This window comes from Panthera onca, chromosome E2 (assembly GCF_046562875.1).
Source record: "Panthera onca isolate mPanOnc1 chromosome E2, mPanOnc1 haplotype 2, whole genome shotgun sequence".
NCBI classification, from domain to species: Eukaryota; Metazoa; Chordata; class Mammalia; order Carnivora; family Felidae; genus Panthera; species Panthera onca.
Window position 1 is genome coordinate 11,632,077 of NC_138353.1, and position 20,701 is coordinate 11,652,777.

At 56.3% G+C, this 20,701-nt stretch overlaps 1 protein-coding gene across 1 annotated transcript; it reads right to left on the reverse strand.

Moving 5' to 3' along the window:
- Positions 1 to 10,030: 10,030 nt before the first annotated feature.
- Positions 10,031 to 20,474, reverse strand: BCL3 (BCL3 transcription coactivator). The gene is made up of 9 exons (XM_060651400.3): positions 20,106 to 20,474; positions 18,174 to 18,327; positions 13,240 to 13,348; positions 12,806 to 13,010; positions 12,619 to 12,707; positions 12,326 to 12,403; positions 11,513 to 11,680; positions 11,173 to 11,290; positions 10,031 to 10,647 (listed from the first exon to the last, which is right to left on the reverse strand). Exons 1-9 carry the CDS (start codon positions 20,359 to 20,361, stop codon positions 10,460 to 10,462), a joined length of 1,365 nt encoding a protein of 454 aa, XP_060507383.1. The 5' UTR covers positions 20,362 to 20,474; the 3' UTR covers positions 10,031 to 10,459.
- Positions 20,475 to 20,701: the final 227 nt, after the last annotated feature.

Here is a 20,701-nt window from a genome sequence, read left to right on the forward strand (position 1 = left end):
CGGGCCCTGGAGAACCGGGGAGGGGACCGCAGGTACCGGTGTCTCCCAAGGGGGCGGAGCCTGGGGGATCTGGCCCCTGGGTTCCGAGAGATGGGGTTCCAAGTCTGCTCCCCCCGGGGCGCCTGGGTGGCTTGGTCGGTTGGGCCTCCGACTTCGGTTCGGGTCATGATCTCACAGCTCGTGGGTTCGAGCCCCGAGTCGGGCCCTGTGCGGACAGCTCGGAGCCTGGAGCCTGCTTCGGATTCTGTGTCTCCCTGTCTCTCTGCTCCTCCCCTGCTCTCTCTCTCTTTCTCTCACACACACAGACACACACTCTCTCTTTCAAAAATAGATAAACATTAGAAAAAAAAAAAAAAGAAAGTCTGCTCCCCTAAAGAGACCTGGATGGGGTGGCTTCGGGGGGGGCGGAGATGAGAAGACACTCTTCGATGGGCAGGAAGTGCAGGTACGATGCCTGGGCCCCTTCTGGGACCGGCTGGAGGCTGAAGTCTCCAGGTTGCATTGGAGGAAGGGTTCGGAGAGACCCGAGACTTTTGTGGGGGGTGGGGGTAGGGCTGGGGGCTTAGTTATCCAAACTCTGCAGGGAGGTGAGTCCGGGAGGGAGCCCTCCTGAGTCTCTTGGACCCAGGTTTGGATCTTTGGCTGTGGCATAGGATTAAGAGCACTGAACTTTCTGGGAGGAAAGGTCAGGGAGATAGTTCGATGCCTTTGTCCCCGACAGGGAAAGCGTACATTACCAGGTCCCTTGGTCCCCTGCGAGCAGGGGCTGGGTGCCTGAGGGAGCAGGAATTGGGCAACATCATTCCTGCGGCCCCACGTGAGGGGCCAGCGGGAAATCAGGCTAGAGTTGAGACACCCAGACTTGCAGAGGAGGTAGGCCGCTGGGTCCTCCAGGGGATCAGGTGGGAGGGTGGGGTTCAAGGGTGCGGGGATCCAGGTGCGTCTGGCAGGCTCGTGGCTGGAGGAGCGTGGTTTTGTCCCCAACCTGCAGCATATCAGCTCTCCTCTGACTGTGCGCCGGGACCGCCACCCGGGGGCGCCCAGGGCCGGGCCATCCCTGAGCCCCAGGCATCCCTTTGAGGTGGGGGAAGGGAAAGGGGGTTTAGGATGAGAACGGACCCTCTCCTTCCAACACCCTTTCCTACTCAGCCCGCATCCCCTCCTAGAACCCGAGAATGCTTCGCCTAACGGAATCCTCGATGGTGGTATCTCTCCGCCCTGGCAGAGACCGGGTCTTTGCAGCAAAGATGGTGGGGTCTGCCTTCCAGCTCCTTGCGTTTCTGCCCTCTGCGCCTGTTTCCTCTTCCAGCAATAGGATGAGAAGCCTCTGGCCTGGCAAGAATTCAGATTTTTGACGATGCTAAGTGTCGATGAGGAGCTGACGAAAGTGTAAGTGGGACAAATTAGTTGCACTAATTAGTTGGAGGGAGCATTTGTGTAACATCCATCAGACCTTGGACAGGGCACGTCCATTGCCGTCTACACCTGCTAGGGCTGGGGCTCCTAAACACATTTGCTTATATCGGGACATTACATACACCTGCCAAAGGAAAAAAAACAACAACAAAACCCAGTTTCACACGGTAATCCTTACCCTGACTATGTGCATGCGTTACAATAGCTTCTGTTCTGTTTAATTCCATTTCATTAAGGGGAAAATTGTGTCTACAGCCCACTAAATTGGTTTCGCAACCCACTAATGGATCTTGTTGGGCAGTTTGAAAAATCCTGCCCTGAGAAACTCCAAGAGACGTGTTCAGGGATGTTAATTGCAGCCTTGCCGGAAATGGAGAAAACTGGAAAGAAGGTAAGTCCATCACCAGGAGGGATGAATAAATTGTGATGTACTCTCACAAAGGCCTCCCACACAGAAGTTCAAATGAATGAACTGAATGCACATGTCAATAGTGTGAGTCATAAAAACAGACTGATGAGAGCACTGGGTTGAAGAATGCGCCCCACCCCCAAATTCAAGTCCCTTCCAACCTTATTTAGAAATGGAATGTGACCTTATTTAGAAATGGAGTGTTCGTGGATGTCATCAAGTTAAGATGAGGTCACACGATTAGGGTGGGCCGTAAATCCAACGTGATTGGAAATTTGGACACAGACACAGGTACCTACACGGAAGAAAACCGCATGATGTCAGAGGCAGAGATTGGAGCCAAGGAATGTGAGGAATTGTTGGCAAACACCTGAAGGTAGGAAGAGGCAAGGAAAGATCTTCCTCTAGAGCCTTCAAAGAGAGTATAGCCCTGCCAACATCTTGGTTTGGAGTTTCTACTTTCCAGAATTGGGAGAAAATAAATTTCTGGGTTTTTTTTTTTTTAATTTTACGTTTACTTATATTTGAGAGACAGAGCATGAGCAGGGGAGGGGCAGAGAGAGAGGGAGACACAGAATCCGAAGCAGGCTCCAGGTTCTGAGGTGTCAGCACAGAGCCCGACACGGGGCTCGAACCCGCAAACCGTGAGATCCTACCCTGACGTTGGATGCTTAACAGACTGAGCCACCACCCAAGTGCCCTAAATTTCTGTTGCTTTAAGCCACTCCATTTGTGGTCCTTTGTTACAGCACCCCTAGGAAACTAATACAATGAGTAAAAACAAACAAATCCCAGAAAAACAAGCAAGCAAACAAACAAATAAACAAACAAACGAGAAAACACAAGTACAGAAGGATTACAGCACAGTGTCATTTATACCAGGCTTGAAAACATGCAAAACCTGTGCTATATATTATTTGAGGATACATCTGTATGTGATAATAGTACGAAAACATGAAATGCAGGGTGTGGCAAAGGGAAAGCGTGGACTCTAAGAAGGACGTCATGTCATTAACGCTTTAATTTGAAAAATCTGGATCCGCTATGGCAAAGTGGCTAAGAGTGCATCTAGCCACATAGCGGATACAAAAACAGGGAATGATAGGGAAAGATCCGCAAGGTCATTATCAGTCAGATGAAAATCAAAACTACAGTGAGATACCACTTCACACCTACTTGGGTGGCTGTCCTGGAAAAGACAGGCAGTAAGTGTTGGAAAAGCTGTAGAGGCATTGGAACCCTCATACACTGCTGGTGGGAATGTAAAAACAGGGCAGCTGCTTTGGAAAACAATTCGGCGTGTCCTCAAAATAGAGGGACACAAAGAGAGTTTCTCGACGGCAACATAGAGTTACCGTATGACCCAGCAATCCCACTCCTATGCATATATATTCCAGAGAACTGAAAACATACATCCACGCAGATATTTGTGGAAACAACCTAAATGCCCATCAACTGGCAGGTGGGTCAATTAAAAGCAGGGTACCTGTGCAGTGGAAGATTGGCCATCAAAGGAACAAAGTACCGGGGCTCCTGGGTGGCTCAGTTGGTTGAGTGTCTGACTTGATTTCGGCTGAGGTCATGATCTCACGGTTCATCAGATGGAGCCACATGTCAGGCTGAGCGCTGACAGAGCAGAGCCTGCTTGGGATTCTCTCTGTCTGTCCCGCCCCCTCTCATGCTTGCTTTTGCGCTCTCTCTGTCTCTCAAAATAAATAAATAAACAACAACAACAAGGAATGAAATACTGATACATGCTACATTATGCCAAGTGAAAGAAGCCAGTCACAAAATGCCATATACTGAAGGATTAAATTTATATAAAATGTTCAGAAGAGGAAAACCTATAGAGACAGAAAGTATATTAGGGGTTGCCTAGGGCTGAAGGGGGTTGGGAAGAAATAGGGAGTGACTAGTAGTGGGTATGGGGTTTCTTTTGGGGGTGAAGACACGTGTTTTTTTTTAAATTTTTTTAACGTTTATTTATTTATTTTTTGAGACAGGGAGAGACAGCATGAACGGGGGAGGGTCAGAGAGAGAGGGAGACACAGAATCTGAAACAGGGTCCAGGCTCTGAGCTGTCAGCACAGAGCCTGACGCCGGGCTCGAACTCAGGGACCTGAGATCATGACCTGAGCCGAAGTCGGATGCTTAACCGACTGAGCCACCCAGGCGCCCCAAGACAGGTTTTTATATTGATTGTAATGATGATCGCACAGCTCTTTGAATTTACTAAAACCATTGAATTGTACCCTTTAAATAGCTGAGTTGCATGGTGTATACATTATATCTCAATAAAACTGTTTAATTTAAAAAGTTTATTTTGAGAGAGAGAGAGAGAGAGGGAGAGTGAGCAGGAGAGGGGCAAGAGGAGAGGAGAGAGAGAGATCTCAAGCAGGCTCCATGCTGTCAGAGCAGAGCCCAGCTCAGGGTTCAGTCCCACCAACCGGGAGATCATGACCTGAGCCGAAATCCAGAGTCAGTAGCAGCTAAACCAACAGAGTCACCCAAGTGCCCCTCAATAAAGCTTTTTAAAAAGTGGAGGCCAGAGGCGCCTGGGTGGCTCACCAGTCTGTTAAGGCGTCTGACTCTTGATCTCAGCTCAGGTCTTGAGCTCAGAGTTGTCAGTTGACACGCTCAGTGGGGGAGCCTACTTAAAAAATATATAATTATATAATAATAATATATAAGAAAAAATAAAAAGCGGAGGCCAGATCCTAGAGTAGCCACAAGAGGGCGCTCCAAGTACAGACGTAACGCCTCCCTCGGGAACAAGTTTCTCAAGGCCACGCCCCAGACTCTGGCCACGCCTCCGACTCCCTGGCCACGCCCCAAGGCTCTGACCAGACTTCAGGCTGCTGCCTGCCCCTCATCGCAGCCAGGACTCTGAGGCTGGCCACGCCCCTTAACCACACCCGAAGGCCCCGGTCACACCCCAAGGCCGTGTCTGAAGCAGCAAATTCACCGTCCCAACTCCCCAAACTGACCACAGATGCAGGCACAGACTTAGATACTCTAGAAACGCAGAGCCTGAAACCTTCAACTTTTAAACCATGACTTTTTATTGTGCACTTTTTTTTCTCTTTTGAAATCATTTTAAACTGGCAGGAAAGTCGCAAGAATAGGACAGAGACTTCTTGCGTACCCCTCACCCAGAGTCACCAATCGTTAACAGTGGCTAGTGGGCTCCATCATGGGCTGTCTCTGCTTTTCTCCCCTCGGAACTGTTGGAGAGTAGGTTTCAGGCGTTATGTCCTTTGCCCTGAACGCTTGTATTTCCACACATGAGGTTATTCCTCGACACAGTCACAGTGCAGTTATCAACATCAGGACACTTGCCAGTGGAGTGCATCGTCTCAGAAGGCGCAGGATATTGGTCATTCCGTTACTGATGATGGTGAGTCTCAGAACCCTGAACTCAGGCTCACCAAGTCAGGCCCCCCCCCCCCCCCCCCCGCTCTCTGGGCCTCAGTTTCCCTTTCCATAAAATGGCAGTTTGGCTTCCACGAGGGTCTGCAAACACATCTAACCAGTAGATGTGTCCGGGTTTGTTTGCATGCTCCTAAAATTGTTTTTTGGGAACGGCACCAACATTTAGGATTTGGCAGATTTCGTGCATGCGTCTGGAAGAGACGTTCCATGACTGAGGGTCTGGATTTACCCAGGGTGGTGATAGCAAGTGAAACTTTGCAGCAGGGGTCGGGGTCTCTGAGAAATGCACTCGAAAATAGGACCTTTGGCTTCAGAATGTTAGGACTGTCACAGACGAGGCGAGCAGTCTTGGTGGTAGTGGTTGAGGGCTGTGGGCTTAGTTCTGTGAGGTCTGGGGGGGCTGGAGACCCTATATATGCACCTCCTCCCCCCTCCTAGGAGTCTGCCCTTCTCCAGGGGAAGGGGGATGGGGGTGTAAGGGGGATGGTGTGTAAGGACACGCGCCCAGTCCCAAGGTTAGGAGGCTGAGAGGGGATTTCCATGTGTGGAGAAGCCGGATCCTTTGCTTTAGAGAAGTAACTTACCAAGGTCAATGCCCGGTTCAGCTCTTGAACCTGGGGCGAGTTTCTCACACATGAAGAGGCACATCACCCACAGCCTGGACTCACAAGTTCAAGGAGATTCCCAACACACACTCTAGGCTGATATTGGGCCAGGCCCTGTACTAAGCGTCTGGCTCCCACACTCTCATTAAGTCCTGATCAACCCCTCACCCCTGAGAGGCGCGTGTTAATCCCATTTGGCCAACGAGGATACTGAGGCTCAGGACGGTAAACTCATTTCACCTACGGTCGCGTTAGCCACTTGGTAGCAGAGCCCTGGCATGACAGATACACTTGCTGCCCCTTGATGACTGTTCTCCCGTCTTCCTTTTGTAACAGAACCTCAGAATTTTAGCTGGCCAGAAAAAAAAAGACATTTCCTGGTCTCCCTTGTGGGCCCATGACCAAATTCTAGGCAATAGAATGTGATATGTAAAACTTCTGGGTTGACTTTCTTTTTTTCTTCTCAATGGTTGGAATGCGGATGTGATGGTGGGAGCTGGAGCAGCCATATTGGGCCACAGGGTGGAAGTGCGAGGTGAAGGCAGCAAGCAGCAAGGTAGGAGTCTGGGTCTCTGACATTTTCAAGCTACTATTCTAGCCCTGGGTGTTCACTGGACCTTAACATGAGAGAAACACAGACTTCCATCCTAGTTAAGCAGCTATGTATTTTTATTAAAAATATTTTTAAGTTTATTTATTTTGAGAGAGAGAGAGAGAAAGTGTGGGAGGGGCAGAGAGAGAGAGAGAGAGAGGGAGAGAGAGAATCCCAAGCAGGCTCCGCATTGTCAGCCAAGCCCCCCATGAGGGGCTCGATGTCACAAACTGTGAGATCAGGACCTGAGCCGAAATCAATAGTCGGAGGCTTAAACAACTGGGCCACCCAGGTGCCCGTAGCCACTATCTATTTTTAGGTTTTGTCAGAAAAGCTGAGTAAAAAGTGTAGCTAATACACGCATCTAGGCTAGGACCTCGTTATCTAATTTTTCCGTCAAAATAAAGAATAGGCCTCTCCTCCTCCGCCTGGCCTCCCTCAAAACCAATTCCCAGATGCTGACCACACCAATTCCCGTTTATCAACTTCTCTCTCAGCACCACACGCAACTCATTCGTGTCTATGACCCCCACGACAAACTGGCAAGGCGGACGCTCTTATTATGTGCCCTTTCTGCAGATGAGGAAACTGAGGCGCAGGGCCCTGAAGTCACCTGATTGAGGTCACACAGCGAGGAGGCGGGAGGGCACGACTCGAGCTCAGTTCTGACTCCGGGGCCTGTGCCGTCTCACTCGCACCCCTGCTTGTCATCCTTTCCAGCAGCACGCGACGTGTGCACGGGCGCGCACGGTCCCACGTGCGGTTAAAACAGACACGGGGCGCCTGGCGGACTCGGTTGAGCGTCTGATTTCAGCGTGGGTCGCGATGTCACGGCTGGGGAGTTCGCGCCCCGCATCGGGCTCTCCGCTGTCAACGCAGAGACCGCTTCGGATTCTCTGTCCCCCCCAACCCCCTCTCTGCCCCTCCTCTGCTCTCTCTCTCAAAAGTAAACAAACATTAAATTAAAAGAAAATAATAGATGCTACCGTGCACGACCTTCCTGCACGGCAAGGGGGCCCAGTGATTACGAGCATGGGCTTTGGAGGCGGCAGACCGGGGCTTGGGCAGATTTGCTCTCTCTGAGTCTTAGTTTTCCCGTCTGGAGTATGGGTGCTGTCATGGCCACTAAAGGGCTGCGGATATTTTCGTTTCTATTCATACCTTCCAACCGGTCCCACGCAGGCACAAAGAATCGCGGGGAACCATAACGTAGGGGGGTGGGAGTGGGGTGGGGGAGGCTCATTCATTCTGCCCCTCACTTCTCAAGGGTCCGCTCCCTGCCCCGCAGTGTGCTGGCTGCCCTGGGAAGGGCGGCCGCAGGGAAGGAGCCCCCTGCTGGAGAGACAGTCATTGTACACGGCCTTACACGTGTGATGGGATTATCACATGAGAAGTTCTCACACACAGCTGGCGGCAGGGCCCAAGGTCACCCTCTGTAGTGGGTTGCATGGTGGCCAACACCCCCCCCCCCGCCCCCCGCGGCCAAGGCCCTCATAAAAATATGTCCCCATCTTAACCCCTGGAACTCATGAATATGACCTTACTTGGGAAACAGATCTTTGCAGATATAATTAAGGCAAGGTTCTTGAGATGAGACCATCTTGGATTACCTAGGGGGGCCCTAAACCCATTGTCAAGGATCCTTACAAGAGACAGAAGAAGAGGGGCGCCTGGGTGGCACAGTGGGTTAAGAGACTAACTTCGGCTCAGGTCGTGATCTCATGGTCTGTGGGTTCGAGCCCCGCGTCGGGCGCTATGCTGACAGCTTAGAGCCTGGAGCCTGCTTTGGATTCTGTGTCTCCCTCCCTCTACTCCTCCCCCGTTCTTGTGCTGTGGCTCTCTCTCTCAGAAATAAATAAACATCTTAAAAAATTAATTAAAGAGACAGAAGAAAAGACACACGGAGGGGAGGCCCCACGAAGACAGAGGCAGAGACCACAGGCTCAGGAGTGCGGGGGGCCTCCAGGAGCTGGAAGGGGCAAGGAGCCTTTGGAGGGGGTGTGGCCCTGCTGCCTACTTTATTCCAGACTTCTGGCCTCTAGAACCGCGAGAGAATACATTTCGGGAATAAATTTCGGTCGTTTTGCGCCACCTGGTTTGTGGCCATTTATCACAGCAACCCTAGGAAGCTAACGGGCCTTCCTCGGGGGTTCCAGCCTGTCTTTGCTGTCCCCACTGTACATCCATCCTTTCCCGATGGTCAAATCCCTGTGCCAGGTCTGTTATCCACATACCTACCTCCTGGTAACGTTGCTTCTCCAGCGGGCGCCTGGGGTCGGCTGAATAAAGGCTCTCAACAGTATCTATGTCCTAATCCCTACAATCTGTAGATGTCACTTTAAATTTTTAAAAATATATTTTATTTGGGGGGGGGTGGAGAGAGGGAGAGAGAGAGAATCTTTTTTTTTTTTTTTAACGTTTATTTATTTTTGAGATAGAGAGAGAGCATGAACGGGGGAGGGGCAGAGAGAGGGAGACACAGAATCGGAAGCAGGCTCCAGGCTCTGAGCTGCCAGCACAGAGCCCGACGCGGGGCTCGAACTCACGAACCTCGATATCATGACCTGAGCCAAAGGCAGACGCTTAACCGGCTGAGTCACCCAGGCACCCCAAGAGAAAGAGAATGTTAAGCAGTCTCCACACTTAGCATGGAACCTGATGTGAGGCTCGATCTCACGACCCTGGGATCATGGCCTGAGCTGAAATCAAGAGTTGGCCACTCAACAGACCGAGTCACCCAGACGCCCCGTGGATGTTACTTTATTAAAATGTTTTTTTTTAATGTTTATTTATTTTGAGAGAGAGAGATACAGAGCTCGAAGGGGAGGAGAGGCAGAGAGAGAGGAAGACAGAATGTGAAGCGGGCTCCAGGCTCTGAGCTGTCAGCACAGAGCCCAACGCAGGGCTCAAACCCACGAACTGTGAGATCATGACCTGAGCCCAAGTTGGATGCTTAACCGCCTGAGCCACAAAGGCGCCCCTGATCTTGGACTTCTGACCTGCGGAACTGTGAGTGAATAAATCTGGTGTTTTAAGCCACTAAATTTGTGGTGTTTTGTGACAGTAGTGACAGGAAATGAATGCAACCCCTGAGTGATATGTAAGTGACACATCCACAGAGTCAAAACACAAACACTGCATGGCGGCCGGGGCGGGGGGAGGGCTCTGGGATCACGGAGTAAAAAGAAAAGGGGCACGTGAGGCAAGGCAGCCACATGGAGTCACACGATGACCACAGGTTTCAACGTTACAAACACTCACCAGCGCCACACGCACACAGGCCCGACACAATCAGTCCCGTGACAGTCAGCTGTGATACCACAGGGACACAACAAGCCTCAGAAGCCCGCCCATCTGCAGACCCCCAGGGTCACTACGGAATCCAAAAAGGTCCCCCGGAAAGACGTCACGCCCTGTGTCATGCCCAGAAAACAGTGGCGCGGTGACACGGCACGACGAACGCACCAGAAATCCCAGAGTCACCGCACCTGTCATCATCGGTGGGAGACAGACGCGGTCACCCATGGAATCTGCGGGTTTGGCGGCCCCGCGTGCAAGAGGCCCAGCCAAGCCGGGTATGGTACAAAAATAGTTTATTACAAAAGAAATCTAACCAAAATGCCTAATAATTTACATTGTTATCAGTGCCTGGCTACAGCCCATCTGCCCCTTCTCATTCATCTGGGTAGAGGGGGTGAGGGGAGTGGCGATTCCCTGGTTCCACCAGCTCTGGGAGAGGAGAAGGAATTTGGGCAGAACTCAAGACAGGGGCCTGGTGCCAGAGGATAAAAGGTGTAAGAGTCCTGGGTGGGGGGCATGGGGCGCGAAGATATCTTTGCTTGGAAGAGGGGGCTTATGGGTAGATGCTTGTGCCTCTGTGCAAATCCTGGTCCTGAAGATTGGGGGGGGGGGCAGAGTGAGGTTTTCACAGTTTCCAGGAGGCTTGACCCCAACAGGGCAGGGAGGTCGCTCCGCATGAGTCTGAGATCTGCCCCCCCATCCCTCTCAGCTGCCTCCTGGAGCTGAAGAGGGGGGCACCGGCCGGCCAGGGGCTCGGAGGACCCCAGCGAAGGTCAGGAAGGCAGGTGGAGATGAGGGAGGAAGGAAGAAATTGGGGGGAGCCATGGGGAATCCAGGTGGGTCCTTGGGGGGAGACTGGGAGGGCGAGGAGGAGGGTGATGCAGAAAGGAGACCTGGGGGAAGAAGAAGGGTGGGCGCAGTGAGAGACCAGCTCTAAAGAGAAGGGGTCCGGACCACCCTGGGTGTCTGGGGAGGGAGAGGGGTCTAGAAGGTTCTGCGAGGGTAGAGACAGGAGCCTGAAAGATTCTTAGAGGGCAGAGACAAGGGCCTGGATGGTTCTGGGGGAGGAGAGGCGAAGGGCTTGGGGTCCTGGATGGTTGTGGGGAGTGGGAGGAGGGGTCGGGGCCTGGAGGTTGGTGGGGGGAGGAACTGGAGGCCTGGATGGCTGGTACGGGGAGGGGCTGGGAGCCTGGATGGTTGGTGGGGGGAGGGGCTGGGAGCCTGGATGGCTGTCAGGGGAGGGGATGGGGACCTGGATGGCTGGTGGGGGTAGGGGCTGGGAGCCTGGATGGTTGTGGGTGTAGGGGCTGGGAGCCTGGATGGGGCCTGGATGGTTGGTGGGGGGAGGGGCTGGGAGCCTGGACGGCTGTGCGAGGAGGAGAGACTGGGAGGTTGGCGCTGCGGAGCTAGGTTCTCACCATTGGAGCTGAGGAGGCTACTGCTCTCAGGGGAGGTGGTGGCACTGCGGTCCGGCGAGGGCTCTGGCTGTGATGCAGGAGCGGGCCTGGTCGCCTTCCCCCTCAGGATGTCGATGACCTGTAGGAAGACGGGGGTCACCACCAGGCTCCTCCAGCCCACGCTGCTCTCCCTCGTGCGCGGTCGGCTCCGTGCCTCAGTGTCCCCTGTCCGAGCTCGCTCCCACGGCCCCACAGGCTGTCCCGCTCCCCCGCGCGCACGGGCACAGACGCGCGCGCACTCCGATGTCCCATCCGCGCGGACCGGCGCTCGGGCACAGGCCCTCCCAGCGCGGACACTCACCCGGCGGCTGCGCGCCACCATGAGCGGCGTGTCGTTGTGGCAGTTCTTGAGGCCACTGTCGGCGCCGCTGCGGACCAGCGTGCGCACGAGCGGGAGGAGCCCGCGGCCAGACGCGGAGTGCAGCGCCGAGCTGCCCGAGTACATCTGCGCGTTCACGTTGGCGCCGTGCTGCGAGGCGGGAGCCGAGGGTCAGGACCGCCGCGGCCCCGCGGGACCCCGGCCCGGGCGGCGGGTGGGGCGGGGCCACAGGAGGGGCGGGGCCGGGACGGGGTCCGAGCGCGGGGCTGGGGACTGAGGCTGGGGCCCCCACCCCGGACCGAGGCCAGGACCCGGGCGGGACCAGATCCTGGGTGAGGTGACGGAAGGGTGGAAAGCAGAACCCAGGGCGGGTCAGAGCGGGACTGGGCGGACGGGCTGAACCAGCCGGAGCAGGACTCCGCCGCCCGGCCGGAGTAGGGGCGGAGTCAGAGAAACGAAGGGTCCAGAATCCAGGCGGGGCGGAAGGACCGCACGGGGAAAGGGTCAAAACCGGAAAGCGGGGTGAGCAAGGCCGCCGCTGCACCGGGCCCGGCTCGGCTGGGGGCGGGGGAGGAAAGGGAGAAGGTCCGGGACCAGAGGGCAGCCTGGAGGGGTGAGGTCATAGACAAATGGAGGCCTAGAAGGGAGAGACAGCGCTGGAAGCGGAGCACGAGAGGGAGCCGGGCCTGGAAGGCAGGGTCGATGCCAGGGACGGGGGAGGCGGGTGGGGGCGACTGCTGGGCTGGTGCTGGAGGAGAGGGTGGGCGAGCGGCCAAGGGCGAGGGCAGTACCCACCTGCAGCAGCAGCTGCACCATGCTCAGGCTGTTGTTTTCCACTGCGTGGATGAGTGGGGAGCGGCCGCTTTTAATGTCCTGCAGAAGGGAGGGAAGGTCTCGGAGTCGCTCCAAGCTCTGCCCAATCAGCCGGCGGCCAGCATCCCAGCCGCCGGGTCTGGCGTCTCGATCCCCGTAGATACTTCAAGCCCCACCCCCACCCCCCGCTCGCGCGGTGTCCCACGCAAGCCCCACCCCCTTGGGGGTCCCGCCCCGGCTCCTCTTGGCCCCGCCTCCGGCCCGCGCCTGCTCACCACCGCATCGATGTCTGCGCCTCGCTCCAGCAAGAGCAGCACGGCTTCGGGGCACTCCATGTTCACGGCCACGTGTAAGGCGGTGAGCCCTGAGGTACGGGAAGACTCAGTGTAAACCTGGGTTCGGGGGCCCTTGGACTCCAGGTCTTGCCAGACAGTCCCACTCGGCGCCGGGGTAGGTGCTCACCGTCGTAATTGCGGGCCTCTAGGTCCACGGTGCCCGGGGCTGCGCTGTCCAGCAGGGCCCGGAGGCAGGTCGGGCTGCGGTGCTCACACGCCAGGTGGGCTGCTGTCTGGCCATGACGGTCCAGTGCCATGGGGCTGGCACCGGCCATCACGAGGAGCCGGACCACAGATGGCAGTGTGGTGATCACAGCCAGGTGTAGCGGCGTCTGGGGGAACAGAGACTGTGAGGGACCTGTGCCCTGCCCTGCGTCCCAGTCCTGTCTCTCAGAATTTCCGAGTCCTGATCCCCAGCTCCAGTCTCCCTCAGGAACCAGAAATCTGGAGTACATCCTCCCTCAGATTCAAGAGCCACGGCCCCCAGCTCCTCCCGTCCCAGGATTCAGGAGTCCGGACCCTCGGCCCTCTCTTCCATCAGATCCAGGCCCCCGGGCTCACCTGTCGTAGGTTGTTGTAGATATCCAGCTCCCGGCCCCCATGCTGGAAGAGGTTGACGAGCCGATGCACAGCAGGCAGATTGCCCTGCACCACGGCAATGTGGAGTGGCCTGGGGGCGGGGGAGGGGATCACAAGCGTTAGGGGCTGGTTACCTCTCGCCCCCATAAAATTAGTGGCGCGAACTCCAACATGTGCCGGGGACTTTGGAGGAACATCCAGAATCCAATCACTTCTGACCCTCACTCCCTCCATCCTGGTTCAGCCACCATCACCTCCCTCCTGCACGGTTCCCTCCTCACTGGCCTCCCTGCTTCAACCCCCGCTCTACCGACTGTCCCCCTCCCCCCCCCCCCCCCCCCAGCAGCCTGAGAGCCCTTTTTGCAACTTAAATCAGATCAAGCCCCTTCTCTGCTCAGGACCCTCAGATTAAAGGCCAAACAGGCCTTGTGGGGCTTGTCTCCCCCTTTTTCTACCCTTTTGGCTTCTCCTCCGTCTGCTCTCTTCACTCTGCTTGACTTTCTTGCTGTTCCTTGAACAAGACAAGCACGCTTGCCTCCCAGGGCCCTGACACTGGCTGTTCCCTGGAACAGTGGTCCCCCAGATACCTGCAAGACTTGGCTCCCCTCATTTGGGCCTCTGCTAAAACGGTATGGCTACGACTCCCTCCCCTTCCCCCTGCCCCTGTTTACTTTTCCTCCACACCATCATCTGACATTGTACACTTGTTTCCTGTCTGAATCTCCCCCACTAGAATGTCAACCCCACCAGGGCAGGGCGTTCTGTCTGCTTTGGTCACGGCCCAGCGCCCAGGACAGCTGCCCGGTGCTGAGCCCCGCACACATGTACCCAATAAATGAACCCATCGCAGTGATCCCTGGCCAGCCTGGAGAGCTGGGGGCCTGTTCCCACCTCTCTCCGGCCCCGGCTTGCTCATCATGTGTGAAATGCGCGGGGATGAGGCAGGTGCCATCGAGTTCCCTCCACCAGTGGTGACTTGCATGCCACATGCAGAGCATTTATTTGGAGGAGTGTTTGTCCAAAGGGGAGGTGGGATGGAGGGGGATGGAGTCATCGTTCTGGACGCTGGGCCGCACGCAGAACCCAGATCCCCCCTTCCAGACTGAAGGACTCATTCCCTTAGCTTATGGGAAGGTCGTGAGCTATCAGCTGTCTCTGGGAATTACCCTCTGCTGAAAAGAAGTGCTTGCCCGGGACATGAGTGGGGGCAGCCGCCATCCACTGGCATCCCGTGACTGGTCGCTGCTGGCACAGAGGGCCTAGCCTCTGGCGCCAGCTGCACTGCTCAGGCCCCCTGAGGCGACACAGCAGCCCAACTTCTGTGCAGTCCTGCTTCCTTCATCCCCACAGGCATTGATCTGGAGAGTATGTCCCAGTAAACTCCATGCGCCTTCCCACAGCCCCCAACCTGGAAGAGTCATTTAGAGTTGAGGGCAATCTGGGATGATGGGGTGTGTGTGTGTGTGTGTGTGTGTGTGTGTAGGGGGGAACATTAGCACTAAGGGTACAAGGTTAACTGTATATACACAGGCCACACAGCCTTCTTAAAGTCCATTTACTAGAGCAACGAGTTTCTCACCCATCACTGCCTCTTACTAGCCCAAGCTGCCGGTGAGCATTGGCTCCCCCCATGGAAATGTGCTTCCAGAATCCATACTTTATTGGTTTTTTTTTTAATTCAAAAAATTTTTTTAATGTTTATTTTTGACCCAGAGCGTGCCCAAGTGGGGGAGGGGCAGAGGGAGACTACGAAGCAGGCTCCAGGCTCCAAGCTGTAAGCACCAAAGCCTGACGTGGGGGCTTGAACCCACCAACCCCGGGGAATCATGACCTGAGCCGAAGTCTGACGCTTAGCCCACTGAGCCACCCAGGCGCCCCTAATTTTTAAGTTTTTAAAATCAGAACCCGACGCGCGGCTTGAACTCACGACCCTGAGATCAACACCTGAGATGAGAGCAAGAGTTGGATGCTAAACCGTGGCACCAGCGATGGCGGCTTTGGGGGCTGAGCAGGCCAGGGTTGGAAGTTGGGGGCAACCCTCCCTCACTGCAGGTGCTAGAGCAAAGTCACGTGGCCCTCCCGTTTTCTCCCCCATAAAGTATAGCCCACGATAGCGCCCACGTCCCAAGAGCGGCTCCGCAGGTGAAACGCTGAACCTGGATCCTGAACCTGGTGAAACGCCGAATTTAAAAGGAAAATGTTGGGGGAGGGGCCGGGCCTGGGCCGGGGTGAGGGTGGAGGGGCGGAGAAGGGCTCCCTTGGCTCCCTTCATCTCCCAGGAAGCCCGGCCTGCGTCCCCCTCGGGGCGGGCAGGGTTAAGTGAGGGCAGAGGGAGCGAATGATTTCAGAGAAACCGTCCAGGCCCGAGTTCCCATAAACGCGCGGGCTGCAGGGGGTGGGGCGGGGCTGGAGGAAGTGGGGACGGGAGGGGCGGCCCAGCCCTCGGACTTCCAGTAACAGGTCTGCTGGGCGGGGCTCCGCTTCCTGCTCCCGGGGGAGGGAAGCCTCCCGCCGGGGATCTACCCCGGCCACCCCCCCCTCCCCCGGCACCCCCCCTTCCATCCTCGCCTGGGGGGGTGGGGCAGGAGGGAGGCCAACCACAGAGACCAAGCTTCCCTGGAGGGAAGGACCCCAAGTCTTGCAGCCTAGGGGCGCGTCTCGAACTCCACCCTTCAGGGCTCAGGCTCCAGCTGCCTCCCTGTCCCCCATATCCCGGCATCCACCCCTCAGCTCTCTTAGGACCCGGTAGGTAATACGGTGCCCTAACTCTTTGCGGATACCAGCTTCCCCAGTGCCTGGGAGTGATCGATCCCCAAGTTGCCCTCAACCCTGTTGCTTAACCCCTCAGAGGAATACAGTACTCCGGCCTCCCCTCTCTCTTGGAGACCCAGAGTTCTAGCTCCCCGGCGCCTGAGCTCTTGAGGGTCCAGATGCCCTGAGATCGTTGCTCTCTTGAGTCCCTAGAGGTCCAGCCTCCCAACCAAGCTTTGCTGCTCTGGGGAACCAGACTTAGCGTGTCCCCCTCCCCCGCTCCCAGGCTAGCCAGCTGTCCATTCCGGTAATGTCTTGGCCCCAGCGGAAGGGGTTAAGGTTAGCTTGAACGCCAGGAGGGGGAGGCTGCGAGTGAGTGACGGGTGCTGACGTGGGGGAGGCAGAGCAGCTGGGCTGCGGTCAAGTTCTGCGGGAAGGGATTTCCCCCAGCAGGCAGCTGAGGAAGAAGTGTTTGCTTTGGAGGGGAGGGGGGGCGGGGAGAGCGGGGGAGGGAGGGAGGGGCGCGGGCCTTGAGACTGGGGTGCCAGGTCTTGTGTGTTCACAGGCTGCAAACAAATCACCCCCGGGGGCAGATACAAATTAAATCTATTTCACAGATGACCCCAGAGGTACCCAGAGTGGGAGGGAACTAGATTTGTTCAGCCTTTTATGGATCAGGCACTTTCTCCTGCTTGGGCTCAAAGAGTGGCCCACAACCAGCTGGGAACCTCTGTTAGAACATCCACTCCCAGGTGCTGAGGACCTACTGTGTGCCTGGCCTTGTTCTATGCTCTAGATGTAGGTACACCATTACGCCGAGTCTTAATCTGGATGGGTGCTACAGGAGCCCTCCATTTTCCAGGAGGGGAAACTGAGGCTCGGGGATGTGCAGTCGCCTCCCTGGCCAGCGTTGGCGGTCCTCCTTTTTCTGCAGAAGTAAGCCTGTCCATTCCGTCCCTACCTCTCGTTTCCAGTCCCCAAACCAATGCCCAGATAAGCGCTTTATAAAAGTCATCTCACGCCTGCCTCGCAGACTCACACACTTAGAGTTCTTGTTTTTATAGGGGGAAACTCAGGCAGAGGGTGGGGGGGTAGAAAGTGGCCAGCGGAAGTTCCAACGTAGGTAGGTAAATAAGAATCGTGATGTTCAGGTGTGTGGTGAGCACAGAGCTAAACCATCCTGCGCAGGGGTTCTCAGCAGCCTCAAGGGCAAGTTCTCCAAGCTGGAGGCAATCAACTATCGGATTTGTGAAATCAGTTTAAGGGATCGACAAATTAATTGAATGGCCTACGACCGTGAGATCAGGAAACACACTAGAATAGAAAATACAAAGTAGATCCCATCTAGTAAGGGTGACTTGTTTTGTTCTGCGCAATTTTTATTTCAAGCTTGTCTGTGTGTACATGTGCTGGGCTGAACATAAGGTAATAATATGAATTAATACTTATTGAGCATTTCTAACCTACCAGGCTCAGTGCTAAGAGCTTAACGTGCATAATTCATACAACAAGTCAATCAATGAAATGTCTTTCTCGCGGTTGGATTTTTTTAAAAAAGAATTTTTGGGTGTATTTTATTTATTTAGGGACGCCTGGGTGGCTCAGTCTGTTAAGTGTCTGACTCTTGATTTTGGCTCTGGTCATGATCTCACGGTTAAGTGGGATAGAACCCCGAGTCAGGCTGCGACACGACAGCAAGCACCCTGCTTGGGATTCTCTCTCTCCCTCTTTCTCTCTTTGCCCCTTCCCCGCTCATGCTTGCGTGCTCACACTCTCTCTCTCAAAATAAACGATTAAAATAAAAAAAAAAAAAACATTTTATTTATTTAAAGTAATCTCAAACGTGGGGCTTGAACTCACAACCCCAAGATCAAGAGTTGCACGCTCTACCAGGCGCCCCTCTCGTGTTTGCATTTTGATAAATATGTTGATGCCCCCTGCTTCAAAAACAGTCCTAGGATGTAAGTGCTGTCAGACTGCCCATTTTTCAGAAGAGGAGACTGAGGCGCGGCGGTGGGGGCAGGGGGAAAGCCTTGCTCAAAGTCACAGCCAGCGGTGGAGACAGGATTCTAACTCAGGTAGAGGTAATTCAGAAGCCCATGTGTTGTGGTGGGTGAGGTGGGGGGTAGGGCTGACTCCCCCCATTAATGGGGGGCTTTACTCACGTGTCTCCGTCCTCATCTGCACGGGTGGCCATGGCGATGTCAGCCGATAGGGGATGTTCCATGGAGCACACCATGGGGTACAGGGGTGTAGGCACGTTCAGGAGAGGAAAGAGGGAGCCCATGGTCGGGGTCGGGTACAGGGGCAGTAGAGGTCCTGGACAGAGGAAAGGACATGGGTGGTGAGGCCAAGTCAGCAGACCCTCAACCCACCCCTACCTCCAGGCCTTCACCCCTCCTGTGTCACCTGTCCTTCTTTCCAGGTCCCTTTTGCATCTCATACTGGGGCTGAGAGGCCCAAGACAACCTGGCCTTGTACATCCATCTTCTGGGCTCTGGCAGCTTCCTCCGCCTTCACCACTCCCCGTGAGCCCTGGTCACGGTCATTGTCACTTAGCTCTTCATGCCTCTGACCTCCATCTCTTACTAGGCAGAGTCCCTTAAGGACGGGACTGAACCCCATCATCACCCAGCAGGGGACCCCAGGGCCTGTTTGCTGGGTGAATTTGTGGCTGAGGGAGGTAAGAATGGGTGTAGGGTGTGGGGTGACTGTGTAGAGATTTGGGGAGAAAGGGGGTCAGAAGGAGAGAGGAATGGCGTCAGAAGCCAAATATGGCAGTAGTCGAAGCCATATCCACCCACCACACAGATGGGGAAAACTGAGGCCTGGGTTCTCATCCAGGGAACAGGGAAAGGGGAGGAGGCAGTGGCAGGCCTCCTGATGCACAAGCTGAGGCTCTCTAAGTGCTGTACTCCGATGGGGTGGAAGGTGCAGGAACGGGGCCAAAATCTGGAGGCACTAGGCATGGGCTCTCTGCAGCTTTTGGGGTCACTCGGGGATGGCAAGGTGGTAGCAGATGCCCCTTCCTTGAGATCAGGGATGGAGAGAATGATGTTTGGCCTTCTTTATCATCTCCTGATCCTTGGGGGCCCCCATCCCTGCGCCCCCAAGTCCTCGTATCTCCAGTGCCAGCTCTTGGTCCCCTGCAGCCTTTTGTCTGGACACCCCTGAATTCTTCATCCTGGCCCTAAGTCCTCCAGTCCCAGAACTCCCCAGTCCTGGCCCGCATTCCTAGAACCCTAGAACCCTCAGTCCCCAGGCCTTGACTTTGTGACCCCCTGACCCCGTGACTTCAGATGAGCCCCTGATCCGTCCTGTGTGACTGTACCTAACTGGGTGCCCAGAGCCCCGGATCTCTGTCCCGCTGGCTCCCCAGGACCCCCTTCCCTTCCATCTGTTCCCTTCCATCCTTGGGTCTCCAGATATTGGTTCGGACGCTTCAGACTCCCACTCTGTTCTCCTGATTCCCACTATTGTCTGGTATCTCCTGGGTTCCTGAGGTTCCGATGTCCTGACATCCCTAGTATCTGTCTTCTTAGAACCCCAGTCGCTGTTTCCCTGACTGCCTTTGACACCACGGATCTGGATGCCAGGAACCCCAGTTTCTTGGGCCCAAGTGCTGATTCTGCATAACCCTAGATATCTGGGTTCTAACGAGCTTGTGACTCTGTTCTTGGGACTGTAGGTTCTGTCCGCTTGATTCCCTGAGACCCCCTATCTATGCTGCTGGGCACCATCCCCTGGGTCCCCATACCTATGGCTTTCGGATGCTGAGCTCTGTCCCCCAGAGCCCCCTGAACACCCGGTGTTCTGGGACCCCCATATCTGTGTCCCAAGGCACTGCTCCCTGATGCTTCCACAGCGGTGTCCCTGGGACTTCAGGCTCTGCCCCCTCTCAGCTCCCCAGAAACCCCATATCGGTGTCCTTGGGACCTTGGATTCTGTCCCCCCTCACCCCCTCCCCCCCCCCCCCCCCCCCGTTTCTCAGCTCCATGGAACCCCCTGTATGTGCGGCCTGAACTCAGTTCCCTGGCTCTGGTGACCGTCTGCCCCGCCAGACCCCCATCTGGCCAGGACCCGTGGGAGCCACTCACCCTGGTAGTAAAGCGCCTCTGGCCGGGCCAGTCCGTGGGGGGCCGCGGGGACCGCCGGGGAGTCGGAGCCGCCGCCTAGGGGATCCGGGGTGACAACGGGGCCCGCGGCGCCGCGGGGGGCGGCGGGTTCCGGGGAGGGCGCGCGCAGCGGGCGCTTGCGGAGCGGCAGCGCGGCGCCGGGGGGCCCGGCGGCCTTGGGCCGGGTGCGCAGGTCCACGGGCCCCTCGTCCATGGCCCCCGCGGGGCATCGGGGCATGGGGCCGCCGGGGACGGCGGCCGAGCGGGCGGCCGGAGCGCGGCTCGGCTCGGCTGCACGGGAGGGTGGCTGCGCCGGGCGCCGGGACTTCCCCTGCCGCCGGCTGAACTGAAGGGACTTTTGTCGGCCGGGGCGGTGCCGGTCGCCCGCCTCCCCGCCCCCGGCCCCCCCACCCCCCCCGCCCCCGGGGCCACCCGTCCGCCCCAGGGGTTTCCTGGACCCGCCGCCGCTCCCGCCGCCCCGCGGTGCAGCCCGCCGAGCGTCCCGCCCGCGCCGCCGCGCCCCGCGCCCGCCCCTCTCCCGACCCCGCGGCGCCCCCGGCGGCTGGGCCTCGGTGGGG

Bases quoted from the DNA above. Each gene is read 5' to 3' on its own strand.
- BCL3 (XM_060651400.3), bottom strand. From the start codon at position 20,361: ATGCCCCGATGCCCCGCGGGGGCCATGGACGAGGGGCCCGTGGACCTG. The intron at 18,328-20,105 runs GTGAGTGGCTCC...TCCTCTGTCCAG, and splicing joins AGAGGCGCTTTACTACCAGG to GACCTCTACTGCCCCTGTAC. The intron at 12,708-12,805 runs GTGAGCACCTAC...CCCGTACCTCAG, and splicing joins AGAGGCCCGCAATTACGACG to GGCTCACCGCCTTACACGTG.